The sequence below is a fragment of the Pagrus pagrus genome, assembly GCF_965226575.1.
Source record: "Pagrus pagrus genome assembly, chromosome: 3".
Lineage (NCBI taxonomy): Eukaryota > Metazoa > Chordata > Actinopteri > Spariformes > Sparidae > Pagrus > Pagrus pagrus.
Genome location: NC_140187.1, coordinates 7,728,934 through 7,753,856, shown reverse-complemented (window position 1 = coordinate 7,753,856; position 24,923 = coordinate 7,728,934). Strand labels below are relative to the sequence as shown.

Here is a 24,923-nt window from a genome sequence, read left to right as displayed (position 1 = left end):
GCTACAATATCTACGATTTAATGCACCAAAGTAGTGACATTTCCATTAAAAGTTAGAGTTGACTTTTCAACAATTCCAGGCAGCCATTAGTCTGATTAGACATCTCAATCACCTCACACATCTCTGATTTGTTCAGTGATTCATAAGGTCTGGTATTGTGCCAAATGACGGCTGTTTACCTGGATTAAAGAAACAAATGTCCATTCAGAGTTTAGTAGGCCTGGATTAAGAAAGAAGGAAATCCTGTACAAAGGGCTGGGAACATGACTACATCCATGAAAACTAGCCACAAACATACCAACAGCATGACATTGAGGCAGCTGTACAATAACAACTGTTAAAGGCCTTGAACACCCACACAGGTGTTTTCAGTTATTGTCGGGTGAAATAGTCCCGTGGGAAATATCAGTCAAGCAGAGTTTGTAGACGCCAATAAAGACAAAATAATAAAAAATTACCTGTGTCAATTTGTCATGGGCGTGGAACCGAGGCGTATACATGTGAAAAACATCAAGTGTTTTACATTGAGAAGATGGACACATCACTCATTACTGATTGGTTAGGCCAAACCAAAAAGAAACCAACACTCCCTCCCAACACAAAATCAGCTAACACCAATGTTTTCAGGGAGAATTAATTAAGTGAAATGAAATGACAATCCAGACTTGGCAGTCATTGGTTTCCCTGCCAGTACTGGTTGAATTTTGTAATACTTCATGGTTTGCTTAAGGTTTGCAATGAAGTTACCACTATAAGGCATCCAGTTGCCAGAATAAATGTTGGCATTGTACATTTCTGCAAGCCACATATATAATAAATCTCTACCACCTCTTGGTTAGGGTTATGAAAAGATCATGGTTTGGGTTTAAATACCCACTTTTGTTGCCAAGAAAATGGCTGCAAAACGTCCCAGGGTCTCGCTAAAAAAAAAAACGATGGTCTTGAACAGTGGTCTGATGCTTGGCCGCTATCTAGTCGTCCAACCAACCCCTCCCTCTCCAAATGGGATAGTAGATGTCATCTGAACCACCTTTAATTGTATTGTAGAAATGTACGGCATGAAACACAAATATTTAATGTATCTCTGGTTTGCAGAGACAAACAATGCAGCTACATCATTTTGGTGACTGGGCTGTGTGAGGTGGGACAGATTTTTCAAATCAGTCTGCACTTTTGTGATGGTTGTAACATGTTGCTGTAATTTAGTACATTTCAAACCCTAAAGAAAGACATGTAAATGAAACACAATGGCTTTCTGGAACTGTGTTAAAAATACATCCAAAATCTGTGACTGTACGAATGCATTTGAAAAAGTTGGCAAAAACATAAAGTATATATAATTTGTAGTTAAAGGGCTACAATTAGCAACACACTGTGTTATCTTTTAACCTCAATGACCTGCCAGTTACTCAGCATCACAAACTTTTGCTGTGCAGCCAAACATTGTTCAAACCCACAGACTCTATTTTCATTTCTAGGGAATAAAAAATATGTCAGGCTAAAAGATATAGATAGAAAACATATACACAATACAGTCATATGGACTCACCCACCAATTTCCAACTTTAAAGCTAACTAAGGTGGAAATATGAAAGTAATCATACTAGCATGATCTCTGTCCTTGCTAATTTTCCTTTTAATCAAGATGGAAAAGTTGCTTGGATGTCAAATTTATTCTATATAATGCTCTCTCTGATGCTTCTTGGCAGCTATTCATCAGAGCCTCAGTTACAGCTTTCACTGTGAGCCTGGATATAACAGAAAAAAACTGTAGCCGCTCTGCTGTAGATACAGATCTTGATTGACCCTGAAAAGTTCTGACTGTGTCATCAAAGCGTCACTCGCCCTGACACCAATGACATCAATTCGCTCATCAAACACATCACCTCAACCTCTCTGAACAGCGTGCTGTGACAGCTCGATGCTTTTCATTTCACCCCCTCTTGCTCTCCTATCTCTCTCCCTGAATTTGATTTGGCCAATTTTACTTTGAGTGATGATGTTTTGTATCAATCAGTCTCTCTGACTCAGTATCAGGGACCGACTCTTCAATCCATGTCATGATCTCCAGCCCTTTGATTCACTGTGGGTATGGTTAAATAATGGAGGGGAAAAAAGGAGCGTGTTGGGATTCGGAGCCTCAGACAGATCAAACTAAGAAAGCAAGGCAAGGCTGACAGCTCCAGGCTGCTGTATAAAAGGAGCAGTGAGGCTGCAAGAAGATGCTAATTCTCCCCTTTTCAAAGCAGAGATCCTTCTCCGGGCAAAAACGAAGTCAATGACCCTCCTCCTTTTGGTAATCTAGTTCAGCAGAATGCAGTTAATGAAACTCACAATGATCCACAACCTGATTAACTATGAAGTTCTTAATCATAAATGTAATGATGAATGTTTATTTCTTATTATATCACAGGAAATAAAACTCATACTTATTTTTGATGTATTTTAATCAAATGTTTTATTTTACTGTTCCTTTGCTTAAACATTGGATGCAGTGCTGAGTACATCTGCCATTCTCTCTGCACATTTCTGGATCTGTTCATAATCTCATAGTCTCTTATCGTTTCCTCCTGGGAAGAGGTGAACAGGTTCTAATCTCCTTTCTCTACACCCTCCAGCTCCCATCAGCCCTCTCAGGGCAGCCAGCATGAGGTCTAATCCCTCGGAAGCTAATGAGGGCAGAAAGATTTAGGCCTGGGCTCTGACTTCTGCACATATTTCCATTTGGTTACTCCAATTCTCCTCCATACAGCCTCACTGTCAGGAATATAATGGCCTTAAATGCCCCTCCGAATGTGCAGGGACTGAAAACTGGGAAATGAGAGTGAGACCAGCCATAGTGGTCAATTTTATGGAAGGAAAATTTGCAATAAAGTCAGGAAGAGATGTGCCCAGCAAATGTACATCATTTGAATCACACTACACCAAGCTCTTTACTTTACACAAAAGATGCAGTTTTTCAATCCTTCTAATGCAATGTAGTGTAATGATTAAAAATTAGGGACATACATTCTTTTTTTAGGTTGGCTAGTCACTCTGTTCCCGTGGCCTTCGATGAAACAATGGAGTGTCAGCTGTGTGTCAGCCAAAACTCATTTCACCCACAGGGTTCACTGACTGTTAGCCATTGATAAGATGGCAATGGCTAAGGTGTAACTAAGGTGGCTGATAAGATAACACAAGACAACACAACACACAATGTAGATTCCAGGATTGGGTTTTTGATCTAACTGGGTTTGTCATTTCTCCCAAATATCCACTCCATGCACAATAGTCTAGAGTTCCAACTTTACGCAACAACTTTACTCATTGTTTACTGGCAGTCGTATCACTGTCTTACTAATGTCATTTTATTCTTGCCTAATTCTCTCAGCATGCGCAAATAATAGCAATGATTCAGAATGCAATCAGCCTAGTGTTAAAATAACATGTTGGGGGCATACAGTTCAAGGTAAGTACAAGACAATGTAATATGATCCAGGATATCCAATTTTCGTGAAAAAATGATGTGTTTAAGGCATTTCATACGCCAAAACACTGCACAACTGCAACATTCACAGACAGGAATTCTGGAAAGATATCAAAGCAGAAACTCTTTTGTCTGTCATTGTAACGATTGAAATATGGTGTAGTCTACCAAGAATGTGATTGTTTGGACAATGTAGCTAGATTGCATCATGTTGTGTGAGTTGAAAACATGATTACAGCTCTTGTCAGAATGGTTCTGAAAATTGAGGATGGGATTTTGGGGACCAAAGACAACAATTTCGGATTTATTCCTCGTAGCTAGAGAAAGTTTTGCGACATCCAACAATTGACTTCTAAGAAACAAGCTAGAGACTAAAAGAATGATAGTGAAAGTGTTTGCAGATATTTCCGTGTGGAAGCATGTATGCAGAGAAAAACTAGGGGATGAGGACGATGCATTGGGAAACACCACAAATCAAAACAAAGGGTTTACCGAAGAGGAGGTAGCCCCAATAACAACCGAAAAAAGTCTTTAATATAATTTTAACAAGTCTTAGGCAGTATCCTTGATGTCATCCCAATTGTTTCTGATATCAAAGTCAAATTGTAGGTGGCTGTTTTTGTGCCATAAAGGTCAGGATTACTGGCATTAGGTGAATATCAAGGGCTAAGTGTGTTAAAACTGTGCACTGACCATCGCGTCTTGCAGGAGTGATTTGCAGGAGTCGGCGCCAAACCCATGCAGCCCAAAGAGGAGTAAGAACAACAGGAAATGCAAAGATTAAAGGGAAATTCCTGGTGGGCCAAACATGTCAAGTTGTTATTCTGATTGAGAACACAGAGTGTCAGAATCAAAGCAGATGAAAGTGAAGCAATTTAGAAGAAAACATTGCTCGACAGTGTTTCTTCAAGTGTCTGTTTCCATTTGCTCGGCAACGTCTTGCATATTTTTCCAAAAGCAGATGAAAAGGCCTCCATCAAATGTCCAGATGGCGAAAAATTTACAAACCAACCGTATGTTATCCAGTGGTCCCACTCTCAGACTGTGAGTCGCAGACAGTCTGTGACTAGAGTGGTAACATTACAAGAAGAGTTTTCAAAGTCGTGCTTCGAAGTCACCTGAATACTTAAACTAGAAAACTAGAAGTTTGCCACACTCACAAAGAAAGAGTGGTTTAAGTGAACAAGAAATTGATGGTGCCATAAATAATGTGCCATATATTTCTACCTGTCATATTCTTCAAAGTATAGCTTACTGTATATGCCTAATTGATACCATAGGGTTACTGGTTAAACATGCAGACAATAAGACAGCTATTTCTGATCAGATTAGATAAGATTACCACTTTTCTGCCAGAATGTTTAAAAAGAAAAGCATGAAAGCTATTTTCAATCACAAAGTTCTGGGTTGCTTTAAAGTGGCTAGAAATATGATAGAAGCATATAGAAATGCAGAAAACAGTATTCAAATCATTTCTTACTTGGAGACAACCCCAAAACACCCTGCTTTTTTTGTGCCCTCCCCTCCACTTTTCAAACCAATTCTACTCTCTTGAAAGTGACTTACATGATTCTGTTGAAAATCTACTTCTGCACAGGTTACTGGGACGAGGCATGAGATAAGTAACATACTGTAAAGATTACACAATATTGTTTTCCTCAGATGAGGCTGCACAGTGAGCAATACGCTGAAAGAGAGAAAGTTAGGCAAGAGACAGGAAGAGTTCAAGAGACGATGACTTCAGGGGGTTTCAGGCAGAGTACAGGAAATCTTCACTCTTCCCAAAGAAGAATTTGTGTGTCACAAGACCAGTGTAACAGATGTGCACCCGTGTCTAATCAAAGCAAATGTTCCAAAGAAGTCTTGGATGAGCCAACAGTCATATTTTCAAACCTCTCAACTACATCTGGACAAAAAAAAAAGATTTATTCTTAATATTACTTATTTTTAGGTCATGATTTATTTCCAAAACTCAACCGACAACAGTTTTTTCAAATTGAGCTGTTTGGTTTGCATGCTACATCTCTGCGCCGGCTTTCTCTCTCCATTTCCTGAGAGCAGAGCTTTGAACGAAGGAAAGCTGATCTCTTTTGTAGTCTCCTGGCTCCCACACATTCCCTCTGCCCTCTCCTTTTGGCCCTCCCTAACCTCCCCCACCCGACGTCTTGACTCTTTCTCCACAGCTGCATGCATAAGTTGATCTACACAGTGAACGTAGAGCTTTTCCCCTCCCCACCCTGAAAAACCCAGTGGGCGAGGGGATGCCAAGTTATTCTTTAATGAGCTCTGCAAACCAGAAAGCTGTCAATGCTATTGATTAACCAAGGCAGATAAAAACCTAATGACACAAAGAAGCATTTCCTGCGGGTAGAGGTTCACATCTTCAGACAAGACTGGAGTTTTCCACAAAATTCACAGAGTTCATTGCTCTTTTGTTCACACATCAGTACAATGTAATTACACTACGTAACACGAGAAAAAAATTAAAAATGGACAGCAGCACACACCAGCTTCATCATGTTTGTAATCTAGACTGTATAAACTACTAAACTGACAATGCAAAACTAAAAATATAATACACTCTCTCTACTGTACAGGTGGACTAACATGTTTTTCTGCCACACCAATCTGACATGATAGGACAGGCTATGGTTAAGCCATTGCCTGCTGGCAAAACAATCCTCTCACGTTCTTCTGCAGCTCTTGTATGACTTAAAAACAATCGAGTGGGCATACTGCAGGTTTTGGATTAGTGTTTTTTTCCAGTGTAGATGAAGTGACCTTTTGGTCTCATCCAGCTTTACCATAACAATCCTTTGGGGTTTCTAGAGGGGATAAACTAAAACAGGACATCTTTGTAATCTGGCACATGACATTTCCCGACGTTGTCAGATGGGACCACCGGATATGGCTTTAACCAGAGAGCCGAAGCAGCAAGGTGGTTTCATGTAAGTCGCAGAATGTTTTTCATCAAGACTAAACATTGATCAGCTCTATGAACTGATAAACACAACAATCTCCAAGAGGCTGGCACTCCTAGAAAACCAATCATCCAGTGTTCCCTCAACACCTCTGTTTTCCTCGTGAGTAATCACACATGTCACAAACCGGATGGCTGGCTTTTTAGATTTGTCGCCGCAGAGCCAACTTCAGCTGCATGTCTTGCTGATGTCCCAAAACAGTAGAATTCATCTGATGATCGCAGAAGAGAATTACTTGCCAAGTACAGTTAATATCCAATTAACCCGATTGCTGAACCCAAATCCCTTCTCCCACAGGCTGCTACTGTTGATAATGCCCCCAATTAAAACACAATATTTGGGGCCTTTGCCTCGTTACGTAGCAATTAACAGAAGGTCCACTTACTCTTCGTTAGAGCAGATAGCTCCTATTTGCTCATTCAAGATGGCAGCATATGAATGGCTGCTTGAAATTCTGCTGAGACAGAGGACTCTTTGATGTGTGGTAATGAGTGACTGGGGGGATTCATTTAGTCCTAAACAAACCTCGAGGGTTAATCATTATATATACATTCTTTCCCCTCCACTGACAGAGTCCATCAACGAAAGCAAACATACAGTTTTCTGTGGAGTAAACTCTATAAGCTCTGGCAGAGATTTGCTTTGATTCGTTTGGCCCATAAAGATTACATTTTTGTGGAAACGCCAAGATTGTTGTTTTACAGACCTCAAGGCTTTCACCAGCTCCATTTCCTAAAAGCATTTCGTCATCTTTATCTCATCCAACATGTCTAAGCATGAGTGGAGTGCATTGGAAAGTAAAAGGGCATTACAAAACATGTTTATAATCAGAAGGCAATCAGACGTTAATCCCATGCAGCTGAAGCCAAGATCTCCTATCTGTCCATCTGGTGAAAAAATGGGATTAACTATTGATTACAGGGAAAAATAGGACAGGGTGGGAAGTCGAACAAAAGAATGAGATATAGAAAGATAGTAAATATACAGAAAGAAGAAACTAGAAAGTATATTTCTTTTTATGGGGATTTCTGTTTGGGTTTTTTACATTAACATTAAATTGGTGAATGAAATACTCACGGTGCTCCTCTGTGAATAAGTCATTGTTCCATTGTTCTTAAACCAAAGTAGTGTAAGAGAATAAATGAAAAAGATAATGGTGCGAGAGGAAAAGTCAGATGATCATCAAAGTCTGTAGGCTTCATCCTCTTGGCACCACAAATATTTAGACTAAATGTAATGCCAGTACAACCAAAAGGTGTTGAGATGTTTCAGAAAGAAAGAAAGAAAGAAAGAGCATATAAAGGGAAAGATTAAAAGGCCGACAGAGATAAGACCTCTTGCCTCAGTTCCTGTCTCAAAACTGATACTATAAGTCTGACTGGTGGGTTCACCTTAGGTTAAGCACAAAAGAGCTCTGCGTCTCACTTTTATGGATGTGTGTGTTCTTATGTCATCTCAGATCTGTTCTCAGCCACATTGTGTTCCGGGAAAAAATTCTCTCATTGAAAACTCTACAGGAAAGGAGAATAACTGTTTGTACAAGGAGAACTTGGGTGGTACGGATTCCAGTGTACGCAAATGCTTATGTTACCTTTTTTTTGTGTGTTATGGCTTTGGACGATGTCTTCGCCTGCCAGACCAAACAAAGCCATGCCAATCATGTGCTGGGTTAAGTTTCTTTGTTAAGCATGACTGTTGCTCTTAAACATAATTTGGATGAACTTTTAATTCACTTTTAATTGAGGAGTCACCAATATTATGGCTACAAAATCAATTGAAAAACATCTCATCTTATCTCATCTCATCTCTCTCTTAATGCGCAATATGGAACTTCTGCTGTCAGGGGCCTCTCAATCAAAACAATGAAAACAAAAGATGTAGTTCAATGATTTTGTGCAGTCAAGTGGCAGTTTGTTGTCTTTATTGTTAAACAACCACCGTTGCCAATGAAAAACTATCTGCCATGACTCAAGCTGAAATGATCATAGGGCTAGTTTAGACTGTTTATAGTTTTAGTCACGTTATGTTTAGTCACATTCACCTCACAAACTTGCTCACTCTCTGACATAGACTCTCTGTGTAGATGTAATGCCAGTACAATCAAAAAGTTGTTGAGATGTTTAAGAAAGAAAGAAAGAAAGAAAGAACATATAAAGGGAAAGATTAAACATAAATAGATGTTTCCCAGAAGTTAAAGCGACAAGGGACCAAATGAAACGTGCTGTTACCTTGAATTAATTAATACACTTTTCTGGGTTTGACATGTTGGAAACATTTGGGATAATATGATGTTTCTTGACATTTAATGCGGAAATGTTACATATTTCATATTCAAACTGTCACTCTCGCTAATTCACTGTTTTCATTTGTTTTATATGTTTTGTTAGACTGTGGGGACTGGTTGGCCATCTTCAAAAACAATTGTCTTTTTGTGGATTTTCTGTTACTCTAGCAATAAATAAGATTCATACCAGCTTCCAACACAGCCAAGAATCCTCCTTTTCCTTGAAAAGATATTTTAAGATGGAGGTACACTTACAGAGAGCAACTTGGGACTATTTTACTTTGTATTTGCCCTTTGAAATTTCAATGTTAAATGTAAATGAGACCAATGTCCTAATTGTCACTTCCTAGTTTAACTAACTGAATATGGCTTTACAGAAATTATTTTTTCCTTGTTGAATGGGGGTTAAATGACAATAATTATTAGTAGCAGCCCTATCAACATCTGACTGGAGGCTGATGGTTAAACAGGGGCTTGAAGCAATCATTTTATTTCAGAGGTCAAACAGTTTCAAGACCAGAAAAACGTAATGACAAGTTAACACAAATAATAAAAATACCAAACTACTATTGGCAATAACCACCAGAGTAAACCAGTATAATGAAATGGTTTGGCTTTATATGGCACTGTTACAAAAATATCAGTAGCACTGACAGTTTTAAGAAGTAATTTTCAGAAACTGATCTGCATACTGTAATTTACTGGCAAAGGACAAAGTTGGAGGTTTGTAGCCTGAGTCAGTCAAACTGATGCGTCATGTGGCATGCCAAGACTAGCAAATATAGCAGATACATAATACAACATCACATGTCAGTGATCTATGTAATTATGTCTTGTTGCCTCTCAAGACCTTCCAACATATACAACAAAAAATTGTAATACAGAAACAGAAAGCAACCTGTGCTCAGTCTGTGGTGAATTAAAGTCAATCAAGTTTAGGTTTATTTTGATATAGCTGACTGAAGAACCATCTGTCATCTATTACACAACCTACTTGAAACTAAAACTGTCAAGATATTTCAATCATGACCACAACGAGTGAAGTGAAAAGGGTTTGCCAAACTCATAAAAACTGTCGAGGGATAACGCAAAGAGACAGACAACTAGTTCATTGCAGCGCAAATTGGCCAACCAACATGTGTCGCTTCAAGACATACATGACCACATTAACAAGTAAATGCAGCTTGTTATGTAACACAACAGCAGACAGATGTGGGTAGGAACTTGTCTTCCCTAAACATTGATTATCCAATTATAGCTTAACAAATATGTAACTACACTAACCAAGCCTGTCACTTTAGATTTTTAATCTCCCTGAAACAGTGTGTATTGGGTTTTATTAAGATGGCAAGAGTGTAGAAAAGCAAAACACTCAAGACTAAAAGTGAGAACAACAGTCTGATCTTACGTCTTTCTAGGTTGTACTTGCAACACAAGTACTTACCACATTGATAATTATCTGGTGAGAATGATGACTTTTCGCTAGGGACAAGCAGTAATAGTAAGTCTCATGCTCTTGATGGCTACATAGATAATATGGTGCTAAAAGACCACGTAGGAGCCATTTTCCAGGATTTTTGTTTTTAAATGTGTCAGCTAGTAACATTAAAAAGTCAGCTGGAGATATTGTTTTCCACCAGATCATAGAGCTAACTTCATTTGATAGCTAGCGAGCTGATAAAATCCGTTAGACACAGTTAGCATTTCAGACGGCAAAATTAGTGGTTGCCGGTTAAGCTGAAACAATTAGTCGATTGATCGATAGACAGAAAAATAATTGATAGATATAATAATTAGAAATGAAAAGCCTGCTTTTTCCCCACCTCTGTCTATGACGGAGGACCCATTGTTTCAAAAATACCATTGATTTTTGATTGTTAGGTAACATCTGCTACAATCAACATCATAAACTAACAATGTGTCTTAACAGAAGGGGAAGCTTGCTCAATATGTTAATAACAGTAACTAAGGGTGGCAAAGGTTAAACAAAAAATCAGTGTGCTTATTTACTTCCAGTAACCTGCTGGAAACGTATGAGGATTTCCTTGGGGTGGAGAAACTGTAAGATTTTCCACAGAATGTTGAAATCAAACTGAACTTACCGGTTTGTTTTGCCAGATTTGATGCAAATGAGTTACATCAGTTTATGACTAAAGCCCAGGAACCGCACACATCAATAAAGAACATGCATTTCATAACTCTATCAATTGATCTGAGTCACTCAAAGGAATGAGGGGGTTGGGAGATGTGGAGGTACAGGACTGTGCAAATCCAACACATTTCAAAGTCAAAAAACACACGTTTTTCACTCAGTTTTGCTTATCGCCTTACAACAGTCTGCGGTTTTCAAGCGAACGTGCCAGCTGGTTCCTTTCTTTGTGGATTTTGCATGTTTTCCTAAAGTCCAAAGCGAGAACTTTAGATGTGATATCTATAAACATTAGGTGCAAATGCAATTGTGTTTGTATGGCTATGTTTCTTGGCTCTGACATAAACTAGTCAACATAGTTCTTTGTACTGGGATAAGCTCCAGCAGCTTGACCCCGAACAGGATAAAGAGTATAGCCAAATTAGGGATGGAGGGATTGCTTCCTTTATGCACATAAAACAAGCTGTGAAAATTCTCACTCTTTCTCATGGCTCCTTGGAAAAGGAGGTAACGTGGACTTTACGTGCATGCCGTTTAAAGCTGTACTCTTGTGCACGTTTTGTGTTTCTTAAGTTGTTATGAAGATTTTAGACATGGATACAGACAATTATGATACTATATATTAGTAACCTGAAATGATTTAGTCTTTGATATATAGTCAACAGTACCCTGCCATATACTAGAATAGAATAGAATATATATACAGTATATATAAATAGGTCAAAATAGTAAAATATATACAACTAGATACATAGACACAAGATTCAAATTGTACACAAGTGGGTATGTAAATGAGGGGTGGTAGTGGTAGTGGGGGGGCTTATTGCACTTGCAGTTCTAGGGTGTGAAAGCCTTTAGAGAGTGAGGGGTGAAGGGGAGGGGGGTGTTGTGCATTTCACTGCCTGTGGGAAGAAACTGCTCTTCAGTCTGTTTGTTTTACATCTGATAGATCTATAGAGCAGGGGGGAGAACAGGTAATGTCCGGGGTGAGTGGGGTCCTTAACAATACAGCTGGCCTTTGGAGTCGGCCAGCGTAAATGTCTCTGAGAAGGGGGTAGTGTCGTCCCGATGACACGCTCCACTGCCTTCACTACCCGCTGCAGGTCCTGTGTTGTGCAGCTGGAGAACCGCACCGTGCAGCAGTAGGTCAGGAGGCTTTCTATCGCTGACTGATAGAAGTTGGTCAACAGGTGGTGAGGGAGGTGAGCATGCTTTAGCTTCCTGAGGAAGTAGAGTCTCTGTTGGGCCTTCCCCACCTGATGAGAGTTGTGTGTGGTCCAGGTGAGGTCGGCCGAGATGTGAACCCCAAGGAACTTAAAGCTCCCATATAGACTGTGGTGTTGTTGGGGTTACTGTCTGCCACTGTCAACCAATGGGCTTTTTCTCATCCTAATTTTACCCAAATAGCAGCGTGCAATAAAGCGGCTGTTTCCCCTTTTGAGGTAAAACAACAAATAAAAATGTAAGTGCATACTTGTCTCACTAACATTATATGGAAATAATATTTTAATGCAGTAGTTACATCCATAAGCTACCTACAAGCCATGAAGTCTGCAGAATGAAGTAAAAATGGTTTAGTAAATTGTGCCCTCTGGTGGGTAGTGAGAGGAATGAGCACACTGGACAGATATACAAAGGTGTACTAGAAAAATGAATCAATGCGTCAACAGTAAAGGACCATTTTAGGAATGACACATATCACAAGTTATATATCAAATTATAATATATGTTAAATAACAGCATTATTATTATTGTTAAGGGTTTAAGGAAGATTTTAATGTTGTCGCTGGTAACAATAGGGCTCATTTTAACCACTTAATAGTGCTGGTCAATACAGTCATTTTAAAGGCAGATACGTTTTGTTTCCTCTTTCAAATGTATGAAAATACTTAAAGTAAGAGTGAGCTACTTAAAACTAAAGCCAAGTACCCTACTTGAGTAAAAGTACTTATTTACTTTCCACCACAGCAATTAGGACTCCAGCTGATGATTCCTTTAATTATTGATTGATCTGTTGAGTGTTTTTCCAATTTACTGCTTAACCATCTAGTCTATAAAATGTCAAATAGTGGAAATCTTCACAATTGAGAAGCAGTAAACACAGAATGGTTTCCATTATTGATTGATAAACTATTTAATTTATTATCAGAATCAGTACATAAAGTACTTTGAGCTGAATTTTGTGCATAAAATGTGCTATATAAATTAAATTTATTATTACCATTATTATTATTTTACTTTTGTAAGCCTTAACAGGCAGTGTTAAAGGGTTAATCAGTGGGTTATTCAGCACAAAGACATTGTGTGCAGTCAAATATCGAACAGAAATTAAGTTTATTTTCTAGTAGAGATAAGGAGAACGTCTCAAAAAGACATCAAATCTGTCATGTTGAAAATGTGTGTTACATGATGTGCAAGATATAGACGATATTTTCATTTGATGAAAAAGAACATGTCTTAAGTCTTGGGTTTGAATATTTGACTCTGTAAAATCATAGCTCCACCAAAGAGCTGGAAAAAATGATACACAGTGAACATGTGATACTGTTGTATAGTGTGATTTTAGCAGACTTAAAGACAGTGTTGTAAAAAGTACCCAAAACTTTTACTTGAGTAAAAGTAAAGGAACTGTGTTAAAAATTACTTTTTCAAGGTGAAATTCACCCATATGAATAGCTCTTGAGTTAAAGTCTTAAAGTATTTGATATTAAGTTAAGTATCAACAGTTGTTTTCTGGCAATAAATGAATTTAAGTATCAAGATTAGTAAAAGTAAGTATACATATATTTACATGTATGTGTAATCTGTATACCATGGGTAGGATGATTATCGGCCTAGATGTTTATCCATACATATATATATATTTAACATTTTTTCATAATCAGTGTTTTTTGATCTGATTGCCAATAAAATGAATCCATGTAAAAATACACTACTTTGGCTCTGATGCAGCGTCACTTCTCAAAAGTAACTACTAACTAAAGTTATCAAATAAAAGTAAAACATTGAGTGGAGTGGAGGTGTAAAGTAGCAGAAAATAGAAATAGAAAGGTAAAGTACTAGTACTTGAAAATTGTACTTATGTACAGTACTTGAGTAAATGTACTTAGCTACATTCCATCACTGCTTAAAGGGAATAAAAGGGCGAACCTGAATGTTGGTGGTTGAAAATTACTTTCTTCCAACAGTCCTTAAAATGGTGGGCTCGTCCGGGATTTGAACCCGGGACCTCTCGCACCCTAAGCGAGAATCATACCCCTAGACCAACGAGCCACGTGATCACCGACACCAAACTTGCAGTCAGAAATCTGCGGATTTTGAACACAATCTTATTTTTTGTTATCCATGTGACAACTTTTTTACTGCAGCTGTCATCTCATTTAACTGCAGTACCAACAAGCTAATTCTTGCTATCGGTGATAAGCACCAACTGAAGACTGAATGTAAATGGTCCGGGTCTAATTACGACGGGTAAGAAGAGAGGAACGGTCACTACAAAACCAAATACCGTTACTTAATGAACACGACGTCAAAGAGAAAAACTAAAAAACTAAAAAATTAAAGTCTGCTACCTATTTAGCTGAACTCTGTTAGCTAATTCTCAGTCTTCTTACCTCGTTAGGTTGACTGACATCGTGGCTGTTGACAAAGTTTTCTTTGCTTTCTCTCCTATAACAGAAATAAAAAATGAAACCGGGTCGAAATATGAACCAAATGTCTCTTTAGCTTCATCATTAATCTGTTTGAGTCGATATACTTACCGGAACAATGCAAGTTTAGCTACTTAAGACGTTTTAAGTGTTTGTTGAAAAGGTCCGTTATTTTAGAACTCTCACACTGTTGTTACGTCACTGCCGCGCCACCAGAGGTCGCCGCGAGCTTTCCAGAAGAAAGCTGAGGGAGGACGCAGAGGATCCAGGCGAGGCAAGAGGCTTCACTCCCTCACACTTCCGGTTTCGTTTAAATCCTGTTGCTCAGACAGTTTCTCTTTTTCTTTGTAGAAAAACAATTTACTACCATTAACTACACATATGATGTTTGTCAATTTAAAAAGTTAACTTTTCAAGTCAAGAAAGTCGCAGTTTGTCGTAAAGACAGTAAAATATCATCGTCCTGCTCAACACACATCACCAGCACCAACATGGCCGCCAACTTGGCACAGAAAAGGTACTCAAAAAGATGAAAATCACAATAAATCTGCTCATATTGACAACTGCATTATGTGAAAGGGTAGTTAGTCACTTCTGTGAGCTGCTACTATACCAGACCGGCTCTACGATGTTTAAGTTGTGGGTTTTGGTGAATGTTCAATAAGACGATGTCACTAATGCAACTGTTGGCTGTGTAGTCTTTATAATTAAGTGTTTTTACAGTCTTGTTGCTAACAGGTGGCCAAAAGGGACTACGTAGGTCGTCAGGGAAAATTAAATGCCATCATGCAGAACACAGAGTCTCATCCACTAGCCCGTCTTCACAGGCCGACTTCAGTTACAAACTATTCTAACTCTAACTTTATGACTTGTACATTGATCAATTTATAGAAACCATGCATAGTAATTGTGTAGTAAGATGCTTAATGGCTTTGACGTTTAAGTCATGTGACTGCAAAGTAGTCTGTTTATCGCCTAACATTAGCTTTTTACTTCTGCTACAAAAAAACATCATCCCTTCAGCACTCTGTAATGGCGGGAAACGCACATCAGCCTTCAAGGATTAATCCCACTATTTGTTGACGTTGATCACTTTCATTAACTATTCCATTAAACTCCCATTAGCGTGCATAGATCATTGAATCAAAAACAGTGCAGGCAGTAGAGCAGCATCAATGACGGTAAATAGGAGTTCCCTTAATGACTGATGAGCTCTGATGGCACCTGATGACCGTGAAGCACAGGGTCAGGAAAGCAGGTCACTGACATCATGCATATTGATGCCTGATGTCAGTGAAGTACATTACCGATCGCTGTTACGTGAATTAGCTGCTCTAGTTGGCTCTCCTGACAGATTGAAGTTTGTTTGAATTCTAGATGCCTGTTCACATGTGCTAGTGTGATTTCCTATATCATAGCCATGTGTTATTTTAATGATAACAACAAACCAGCTGTGTGTATACAGATCGCTTATCAGTTTTGCAGCCCCCCAAAAATTGAGGGATTCATCCTTGAAATAGACAATCTGTGATTTAAATAATGGAATCTGTGACATTTTCCATTCTCACTCACTTTAGTGTTGTCATTTACCTTTATGAGACTAATGTCAGTAGCTTTGAAACAGCTTCTCCCTTTAAGTGTGTACGTGTGTGTCTTTGTGTGTGCATTTAAAGTAAAAACTGCTTCCAAGGATGCAAAGAAAACATTTTTTTATTATCAAGAAGCTGCATCAGACTTTAATAAATTAAAACTTCAATATGAAAGCAAAGTAATATTCACACATTGTACTCATTAACAGCGTCTACCAAAACTCCACTACGTTGACCACTGAGCCTTGAGAGGTTGCTGGGTGACAGTTGGTGTGTTGCTGGTGTCCACGGATGCCTTATACATAGAGATGTGAAAGAGCTACAGAGGATGAGGCCCCGCGGTGTGTTTGTGTGTCTAGCAGATGGCAGTCTCAGTCCCGACACCCAAAGCAGGCGGGGTTGGCACATATATCACACTGATTCGTAGACGTCATGATATCCACTGTAACAAGCAAGAAAAAGGAGGAAATATAAATATTCATCTGACCTAAAAGACGTTTTTTGCACCACCCAAGGGTGAGCTTTTCAGGTTCATGAAATACTTGATATAACAGGATCCGTAATCCATATCTGCCTTAATACAGCAACAAGGGTGCAGTCTGCTTCTAACTAGCTTAAATGGTCCCTGAAGACTATTTGCACAGCTTTCAATAGGCCACTTGTCAGGCATTATCATTCTAGAGCTACTTCATGGTGAAGCAGTTTGCAGGATGTGCATAGTAAAGTGTGTAAACCGTGAACTCTTGGGTGAGCCTGCAGGCAATGGCCTGAAGACTGAGGAAAATATTGAGAGTCGTTGTTGTTTGGGTTGGTCTTTTCATAGGATCTGTTAACAATCAAAAAATACAGAATGTTGCCAGCCATATCTTTTAATATGATCGTGATATTCTTCTGCAAAGACACTCTCCTCTTTTCTTTTTGTGTTCTATCTTCGGTCCTGCAGTATTTTTTGCCGATATGTCACTAGCACAACTTTTCATCCGTGCAACACCCTCGGCAAGGTGCTGTTCAGAGATCAATAGTGTTTTCACATTTATATATAGATCAGAGAACACAAAAGATGGAGACTTGGGAGCAACGCACCTCAATCATACCTGCCAACCTTCAATAATTTTCCCAGGAGACTCCTGTTTTTCATTGAGCTCTGCCAGTTTCCTCCCGAGGTCACAACTCTCTCTCAATTTATGACAAATATTTTATTTAACATGGCCTGTTCCTGGCACTGTACAGTGTGTAGTCTGCTGTACTGTTGCAACTCATACAGAGATGAGATTAAGATGTCCTGAAAAGAAGAATTTCTGTTTCTTGCGCAAAATTTTAAGCAAAAATCAGACCAGATTTATTGGAGTTTTCATGTCTTTTATAAAATAAAACATGTTTTCATCCTTAAAAGTCACCAGAAGGCAGGAAAATAAGTCTCTGAAGCTCAAATTTTTCAGGGGCAGGACCCCCAGACATGGACACAGGAACTAGAGGTGCTGTGGGGCTGCAGCACCTCCTAAAACGAGGCATTATAAAGAACATCAATGATTAAGAAAGTGTGATTATACTGTATTATAAACAAACACTTCCCCACTCTATAATGAACACGTACATCGCTGGGACAAACATCGCACAATGTTTTTAACACACGTATGTGTGTGTATTTATAAAGTCTCTCCTAACTCAACAACTCACAAAATTGAGCGATTTTATAAGGGAGTCTGGTGAATTTCTCTCCCTCTTCATCTCCTTGCTGTTGATGCTCCAGTTCGCTGTCTGCTGTAGTGCAACCTGTTCTCAAATTGTTGTAAATTGTGATTAGTAACTATCAGATATAAGTTATCCTGGTCATTCAAATTAATAAAAAAACAAAAACAAAAGCCATAAATGTCCCGCTACATTTACAATGACGTCATTGTACAGACTGGCCCCTCCGCACCATCAGCTGTGACTGACTGCTCTGGTTTCAAAATTTTAGAGGTCTCAAGGTTGGCAAGTATGACTATGATATGTAGGTGCAAAAACAAAGCTGATGTCCCATATTCCGCATGTTATTTCCTTATTTCTCATTGCTTTCTCCTTTGCTCAATCTTACCCAGTTTGGAGAAAACGATGCCGGCTCCCTTCCCTTGACACACGGGCAGAAAGATCTGCGGCAGGAGAGGGTCAGCGCAAACATTCGCCACGCTCGTCCCAGTGAGGTGAGGGTTAACGCTGGCGTCCAAATCCATCAGCAAAATCAACTGCTTCACTGGCTCCAAGGGTAAGATCCTGTCTCCAACCTGGGGAAGAAAAGACCAAGAAGAGGAAATATCGAACATTATTAAAATCTTTCAAGCGCAGGTGCTTTGAATTGAGAGTGAGTGCTCTGTCCGGGTCTTGTAATGAGATTGATAATAGGTGCAAGGGCTGAAACTATCTTAATGTATTTTCAGTTTTGAAAGGAGAGGACGGGATTGCCACTTTAGATATGGCTTTGGAGGATTTAAGAACATGACTGGACTAAATAATTGGTGTTTGAAGAGGTGCAAATGACTCTTCTGCCATTTAACAGGCCTGACAACATCTGGATACAAGTATTTCTAAGATGCGTTTAGAAAATCTAAAGAGCAGAGTGAATAGAAAAACAAGCGAAACAGCCTGACTGATAAGAAAAGTCAACAGTATTTCCAAGAATAGGTAATACTCACCTTAACCTGCACTCCTGCAGCTCCTCTGCACACACACAGCACCAAAACAAGGACAACACCGAGCACTCTCATTTTTCAGTCGATGCAAAGATCTTTTTCTCAGTTTAGTCTCAGTGTTTCTGTCTTCTGTGGCCTCTGTCTACCCGCTCTGCCTCTTATAAGGTGTCTGGACAGATTAGTGAGTAATTTATTAACAAAGACAAATGGCAGGGTGAGGAGGGGTGTACAGGTAAGGGTAAAGGTACTGACTGGTCAAAGATAACCAAAGAACCTGCGTATTTGAAATGTTAGGATCCTCTTTTTTTAATATATAACCAATAAATTTGTTTATAACCTCTCGCTCTGTTGTTTCCTCTGTCAGCACCATATTTCATTATTGTCTCTGGGTTTCATTCCAACGCACTCAGTGCCACCTAATAAATCTCACCCCGTGTCTCTCTCCCACAGATGTACGTCACCAAGCTGTCTGATAAGGAAGCGGCAATACACGTACAGAGCTGATCCATATAGGTCACTTGTTTTTCATGGCTGCAGATGATGATGTTTTTCACATGCAAATGTTACCTTGACTTGTTTGGTGACACATTCAGAAATACACACCCTAAAAAAAGAAAATGTTTTTTCCCATGAACAAGAAAACCTGAAACACTTGGGAATTAAGTCTATTAAAAAGAGACTTTCACTCCCTTATTTTAAAATACACAATTTGCGAGTCAGTGAAATAAAAAGTTGATTAATATTCGTTTTCCACTGCGAATATTGGGCTTTTGTGTGCAATGGGAATGTGTACACTCGGCATTTACACCCGGGTCAATCGACAATTTATCCACCGTTTTACGGACGCTTCTTTCACAATGGGTCGATTGTCGTTTTCTCTTCTGTTACAACTGTTTCCGGTGCATTCGTGACGTATAAATCACCTTAAGTGAGAAGGTCAGTGACCAAGACCAGACCGGTGAAAGTCCCACACAGTCTGACTGGTGTTGAAATAAAATCCAGAGTCCTCTTTTTCTGAGACGGAGACAAGACACATGCTGAATATACACTTACCTGCTCTATTATAATGTTTTTAACACAATGAAAGACAGAACTTAATGTATAACATAGGCCGAATTCACAAAAAGGCCCAAATTATTAAGAATTTATGCAGACAGTGTTTCACAAACTTTATAAAGATTCTCCTCATTTAACAACTCACAAAATTGAGTGATTTTATAAGGGAGTCTGGGGAATTTCTCTCCCTGGCGACCAAGATTGATCTCACAACACTTTGTCAGGGCCCTCAGGCAACCAGGGACGTGTGTTAAAAAACAATTGTTCGCACAAAAACTTGGGAGTTGGTGAGAAGGAGCAACTTTTTAAAAATCTGTAAAATCCATGAAGCCGTTGTGAGTCACAGCTTGGAGCTTCTACATTAACAATTAATGGTGTCTGACTGCGTGAGACGTTATTTCAGAAGTCACATCAAAGTTACACAAAATCGACCAATTTTAGGCAGGTTTCACTCTGATGAAGTAAAACAGAATAACAAAGCTTTCACCTTCTTTTTTATAACTTGGAGACAAACTTTGCTCTTTTGTATTTTAAACACTCACTACAGTCACCACCACAATATAAATATGAACCTAGAAATGTGCAGTATGTCATATGAGACCCAGCTTGTCTGCTTATATAAATCACCCAGACGCGCACACACATCAAATGGCTGTTAATGAAAAACTATTAAGTAAATAGACAAGTATTGTTTGAATATCTATTGATTTTCACTTGTTTTCGTCGAATAAGCATTACATAACTCTTTACCGGCTGGAATATGGAGGTCCAGGATGGAAATCTACTTTAAAAACATGATCTCAGTGAAGTTTGAAGTTCATGTAGAAACTTTTAACCTGAGCTTGTCTTGGGGGAAAAAGAAGAAAAAGAAATGTCCGTTCAATCCCTGCCAGACAGTGAGTGATACCACATTAAAATTTGAACAAGCTGGTGAAAATATTGGAAAACTGGAAGGAGAGGACTGCTTGGACCAGTCCAGGTCCCAAAGTAGACAATTAAAGGAGGTGAAGGACACAAATCTAATTCTCAATCGTTAATGGAAAGATCCTCGATTCTTCTGGCTAACAAAAGGGCAAACTAATCCCCCTACAAGCTGAAATGGGTTTCAGCTCAGTTCAATACCATTAAATATGATATTTATAATTAGACTCGTGAGGAGAAGAGATATTCTTCCTGCTGAAACAAAGTAAAAGACCAGATGCACAGAAGGACATCTTCAGACAGATGAACTGTACACATGCTAAGCTGTTAAATCAAAAATATGAGAAGAATGAAACAAACAGGATGGAGGGGGAGTAAGCCTGTTTTGTGTTGAATGTCAAGTTGGTAACTGAATGAGAGAGACTTAGAAAATGTCAAAGCAATTCTTTGAATAGTTCACAAGCTGTGGAAGAATTCTGGTCAATGACAACAATCACCAACCAAACGACAAAGGCAGGACAGGAGTGTAGGTGTTGAAATGTGAGTCACTGCAGTGTAAGGCTTGTGCAGTGTCGACTCTTAAGGTTGTCTCTTGTTTTTAATGTTTTTTAGTCCATTTTATTTATTTATTTATTTCACTTTTAATAATAAGTCGACTGAGCATACCTGATTTTTTTTTCGACAAGCCTCTTTTAAAAGTTTAGCAGAAACAGGCTGAGTCACGCAATTGAACAGAAAGTTGACTATTGTACGGACTCAATGAAAGAAATCAGAGGAGGTAGGAAGTTCAGATTATTCGTTGAGACTGCTGCAAAGGCAGTTCCTATATGAAACTTCTCATGAGCAGAAAGAATGAGCTGTATGATAACTTACCAAACAAAGGCTTTGTAGATAAATGGTACCAGTGGTCATTATGTCACTAATATCACATAGAAGGGTGTGTGGTAGATGTGGTGCAGTGTGATAGATGGTGTTTAGGAGCTTCAGAGTAGAAGCAGAAGCAAACTGTGAGAAAACCTCATATTCACTCTGTAATGACAAAAATGTTATTTCAGTTGTAAAAGAAGAGGTCACCAAATAAAAAGGAGGCAGCTGTTCAAAGACCTGGAAGCAGCTGGAGAAACTGTGCACTTTACTCAACTTGGATACCTTTTAGATTTTATGTTTGACCACCAGGTGTTTCCTCAGATTAGATGTGTTGCCTTGGCGCGGTGTTGTCCTGACTCAATGAAACTTGTTGCAGGGGTGACGTATCACTCTCTCTCTTTTTCTCTCTTTGAAGTTACTCTAAAGAAATTTGGCACAGACTGATTCAACGTGAATCGGTACTCTGTTGTACCAATGTCATTTGGTCGGTACCCTTGAAAGTACAGAGTTTAGTACCCAACGCTCCTGCCAGCCTGACTGGACCTCAAATCAGCCTTCATGTTCTCAGCAGATTTCGTGCCCGGTGGCAGACAAAATTGCATCATGCCATGGGAACCAATCTGAACACTGATGGTGTCATTATTCTATTGCCATTATTTTGTGCAATCAACACTTACTACATAATGATAAGTTGAAGCAAAATATAATCTTTTACCAGTTTAATTCAATGGATTTTTTTTTTTTGCCTTAAACTAGTCAAATTTAAACACAGTTATTCTATAGTCTATAAATGTAAATGTTTGTAAACACAACAAAAAGAAGACAAAGTGAAAGGTAGTGATTTTATTTTCCCTGTAAAGCAACAAGAAAAAAAAAAACAGAGTACCAGAATCTGCCTGCTCGGCATTGCTGTACATACAGAACACCATGTACTCTCCACACTGACTGTTGTGTGTTCTCATCACCTCAGATATACTGTATGCACCTTCATTACATTAATTATCTGCCCTCAGGCATCAAGGCTGTATATTATAAGTGTTGGAGGAATGCATTAAGTCCCCTGGTACCCTGCACTGACAGTATATCTGCATAATGAGGTAGTTTCGCTGAGTCAGATAAGATGCATAAGAAAAATTATTCACAACACGAACCATGGTATATATACTGTATGTATATTCGAAGCTGAAATGAAGGCAGAGGCGGCTTGAGCAGAATAAAAACAGAAGGTGAACAGGCAGCTACTCAGAGGTAATAACAAGATGCAGCCAGCGCAGCGGACACCAGACAGGACGTGAACCATAAACGTTCTCGGGTGAGTTAAGACTAAAGACAGTGAAGTAATCAGTGATGCAAAATAACACAGCACAGTTACAGTATTTGTTAATATTTGAATAATCTAACAAATGTCTGAAAGCTGTTGTTTCTTTGTAGAATAACAATTTCAAAACCAAATAATTTAAGTTTTAAACCTACTAGAATCTGAAAGTGTGCACATTTGTACATTATATCAATTAACACATAACAGTGTGGCTCATTATACTGATAATATAGAGGACTGACACCCGACTGTGCAGCTCTTTGCATCTTTTTACCTACTTTTAGCTCATTGTTTTGGTTTGTTTTGGTGCGCAGTTTTCTCTCACATCAACCAACAATAAACTTTGCCTGTCCACCAACAAACCACAGAAAGAAGAAGTTAGCGACAACCTCATGAAGAAAGCTGAGCAACTAGTAGCTGAAGACCTCGATAACTTTCTCCTGGAGGAGACCAAAACAGAGCTAAAAGTCCAGTAAATATACATTTACACAGACACGACTCCAAATGAATGCCAATGTTGCTCTGGATGTGTGAATGGTGCTAAAAATATAAGCCAGAGATATACTGGTAGCCTGGTGCCCATCATTAATATTTTCTGCCCCCTACTGGCCAAATATGAATCAAGGCAGCTTTAAACAACAACACTTTTTCCACAACTGGGAATAATCTGCAAAAATATGCGTCAAAGACCACAAAGGAAACACATGATCTATCAATGAAGGCTTTTTATTCAAAACAATGTTAATAAAAAAGAAAAATGGCACAAAACTTTTCTTTTAAATACGTATACAAAGCTTGGCAAGATAGAAATGTAACAAACTATCTAAATTTAAAAATACCAAAATGTATGATAAAGAGCTGTCGGCAGAAAAATAGGTAAAAAGTAACAGTTTGCAGATAAAGACATACCTCAGTTTGTCTGATTTTTCTCATATCGCTGCCTTTTTTTGGTGACTTAAAACTTATAAGTGCTCACTGACCAGAGTCAGGGAACATATCGTCGAATAGTTGCAGGAAAACATTTTAGAAATTCCCTGAAATAGCTTTGAGGGGGAGGAAAGAAATCACAAGTCTTAAGCTAGGCGAGATGTTTTCTGGCGTGCTGGGTTCGTTTAGCAGCCGGTGCAGGCAGCAAAGGCGCAGATCTCACAGACGTCCAAGGGAACCATAGCTGAAACAAACACATGACACATGAAGACATCAGCTACACTGCTGAATCACCTGTGCTTCGATCTGCATGACCTGGTATTTTCACTTCCGGCACAAAGACTGGCTGTTCATAAATGGTCTTACCTAGTCTGGCGAGGGATGCAGATGCTCCTCTCAGCTTGCAGAGGGGCAGGAACTCCTGTGGGAGCATGGGGTCGGCGCAGGAGGACACGGTGCTCGCCCTTAGGCGGGGATTCTGTTGTCCAGTCGCAAGGTGGCTCTCCGTGAGCTCCTGGAGCCTCTTGACGGCTTCCAGTGAGAAAGTCAATCCATTCTCCTGGAAAGAAAAGGCAGATGTTGGATTTAAAGATGCAAAAATAATGCAGGTTTGTGTATTAGCAATATCATTTCTAAACTCCTTCTTCTCATCATGAAGACATCAATGCTGCACTCACCTCAACCTGCACGGCCTCAGAGGTCCAGCCGAGAGCCAGGACGAGGACAGCGATGGTGAAGAGAGTGGCCTTCATGGTGACAGTCGTTTGTCTTGCAGCGTCTTTGCCTGGTTGCTGTGGATGTGCTCAGCAGGTGCTTAGCTCAGTGTGTGCCTTCCCTCTGTCCACACGCCTCCTTTTAAACCATTCTGCCCCGCAGCTCGGCGGTCACGTGACCACAGGTGCTGCGAATGGGAGCAAAGTTTTTCCCACGGGTTAATGAGTAGCGATGAGGTTTTACAGGGTAGTAAAAGGGAATTCATAAATCCATCTTTGACCTCATCACCTGTCTGATTATTTTTATGGATCCCTGGCTCTCTTGGCTTC

General features: G+C 39.2%; 3 protein-coding genes across 5 annotated transcripts in view; all 3 read right to left on the bottom strand.

Annotated features, from left to right (window-relative positions):
* ece1 (endothelin converting enzyme 1) overlaps nucleotides 1-14,731 on the bottom strand; it is a 60,279-nt gene extending 45,548 nt beyond the window's left edge. For 2 of the 3 annotated variants that reach the window (XM_084349635.1, XM_084349637.1), the window contains exons 1-3: nucleotides 14,645-14,731; nucleotides 14,498-14,552; nucleotides 14,034-14,191 (exon numbers count right to left, since the gene is read on the bottom strand). The gene's annotated coding sequence lies outside the window, so the exon portion shown is untranslated. The remainder of the gene's footprint in view (nucleotides 1-14,033; nucleotides 14,192-14,497; nucleotides 14,553-14,644) is intronic. The other variant, XM_084349638.1, reaches the window with a different exon arrangement.
* Nucleotides 14,732-16,309: 1,578 nt separating this feature from the next.
* LOC311255291 (guanylin-like) lies at nucleotides 16,310-18,898 on the bottom strand. The gene is made up of 3 exons (XM_084349641.1): nucleotides 18,795-18,898; nucleotides 18,200-18,386; nucleotides 16,310-16,564 (listed from the first exon to the last, which is right to left on the bottom strand). The coding sequence occupies exons 1-3, from the start codon at nucleotides 18,864-18,866 to the stop codon at nucleotides 16,494-16,496; spliced, it is 330 nt and encodes a 109-aa protein (XP_084205767.1). The 5' UTR covers nucleotides 18,867-18,898; the 3' UTR covers nucleotides 16,310-16,493.
* Nucleotides 18,899-23,663: 4,765 nt separating this feature from the next.
* On the bottom strand, nucleotides 23,664-24,684 carry LOC311254355 (guanylate cyclase activator 2B). The gene is made up of 3 exons (XM_084348075.1): nucleotides 24,558-24,684; nucleotides 24,247-24,439; nucleotides 23,664-24,124 (listed from the first exon to the last, which is right to left on the bottom strand). Exons 1-3 carry the CDS (start codon nucleotides 24,630-24,632, stop codon nucleotides 24,066-24,068), a joined length of 327 nt encoding a protein of 108 aa, XP_084204201.1. The 5' UTR covers nucleotides 24,633-24,684; the 3' UTR covers nucleotides 23,664-24,065.
* Nucleotides 24,685-24,923: the final 239 nt, after the last annotated feature.

Excerpts from the sequence above, each read along its gene's own strand:
- LOC311255291 (XM_084349641.1), bottom strand. The coding sequence starts at position 18,866 with ATGAGAGTGCTCGGTGTTGTCCTTGTTTTGGTGCTGTGTGTGTGCAGA. Across the intron at positions 18,387-18,794 it reads CTGCAGGAGTGCAGGTTAAG|GTTGGAGACAGGATCTTACC; the intron begins GTGAGTATTACC and ends TTTCTTCCCCAG. Across the intron at positions 16,565-18,199 it reads CATCGTTTTCTCCAAACTGG|TGGATATCATGACGTCTACG; the intron begins GTAAGATTGAGC and ends TGCTTGTTACAG.
- LOC311254355 (XM_084348075.1), bottom strand. The coding sequence starts at position 24,632 with ATGAAGGCCACTCTCTTCACCATCGCTGTCCTCGTCCTGGCTCTCGGC. Across the intron at positions 24,440-24,557 it reads CTGAGGCCGTGCAGGTTGAG|GAGAATGGATTGACTTTCTC; the intron begins GTGAGTGCAGCA and ends TTTTCTTTCCAG. Across the intron at positions 24,125-24,246 it reads TGCATCCCTCGCCAGACTAG|CTATGGTTCCCTTGGACGTC; the intron begins GTAAGACCATTT and ends TGTTTGTTTCAG.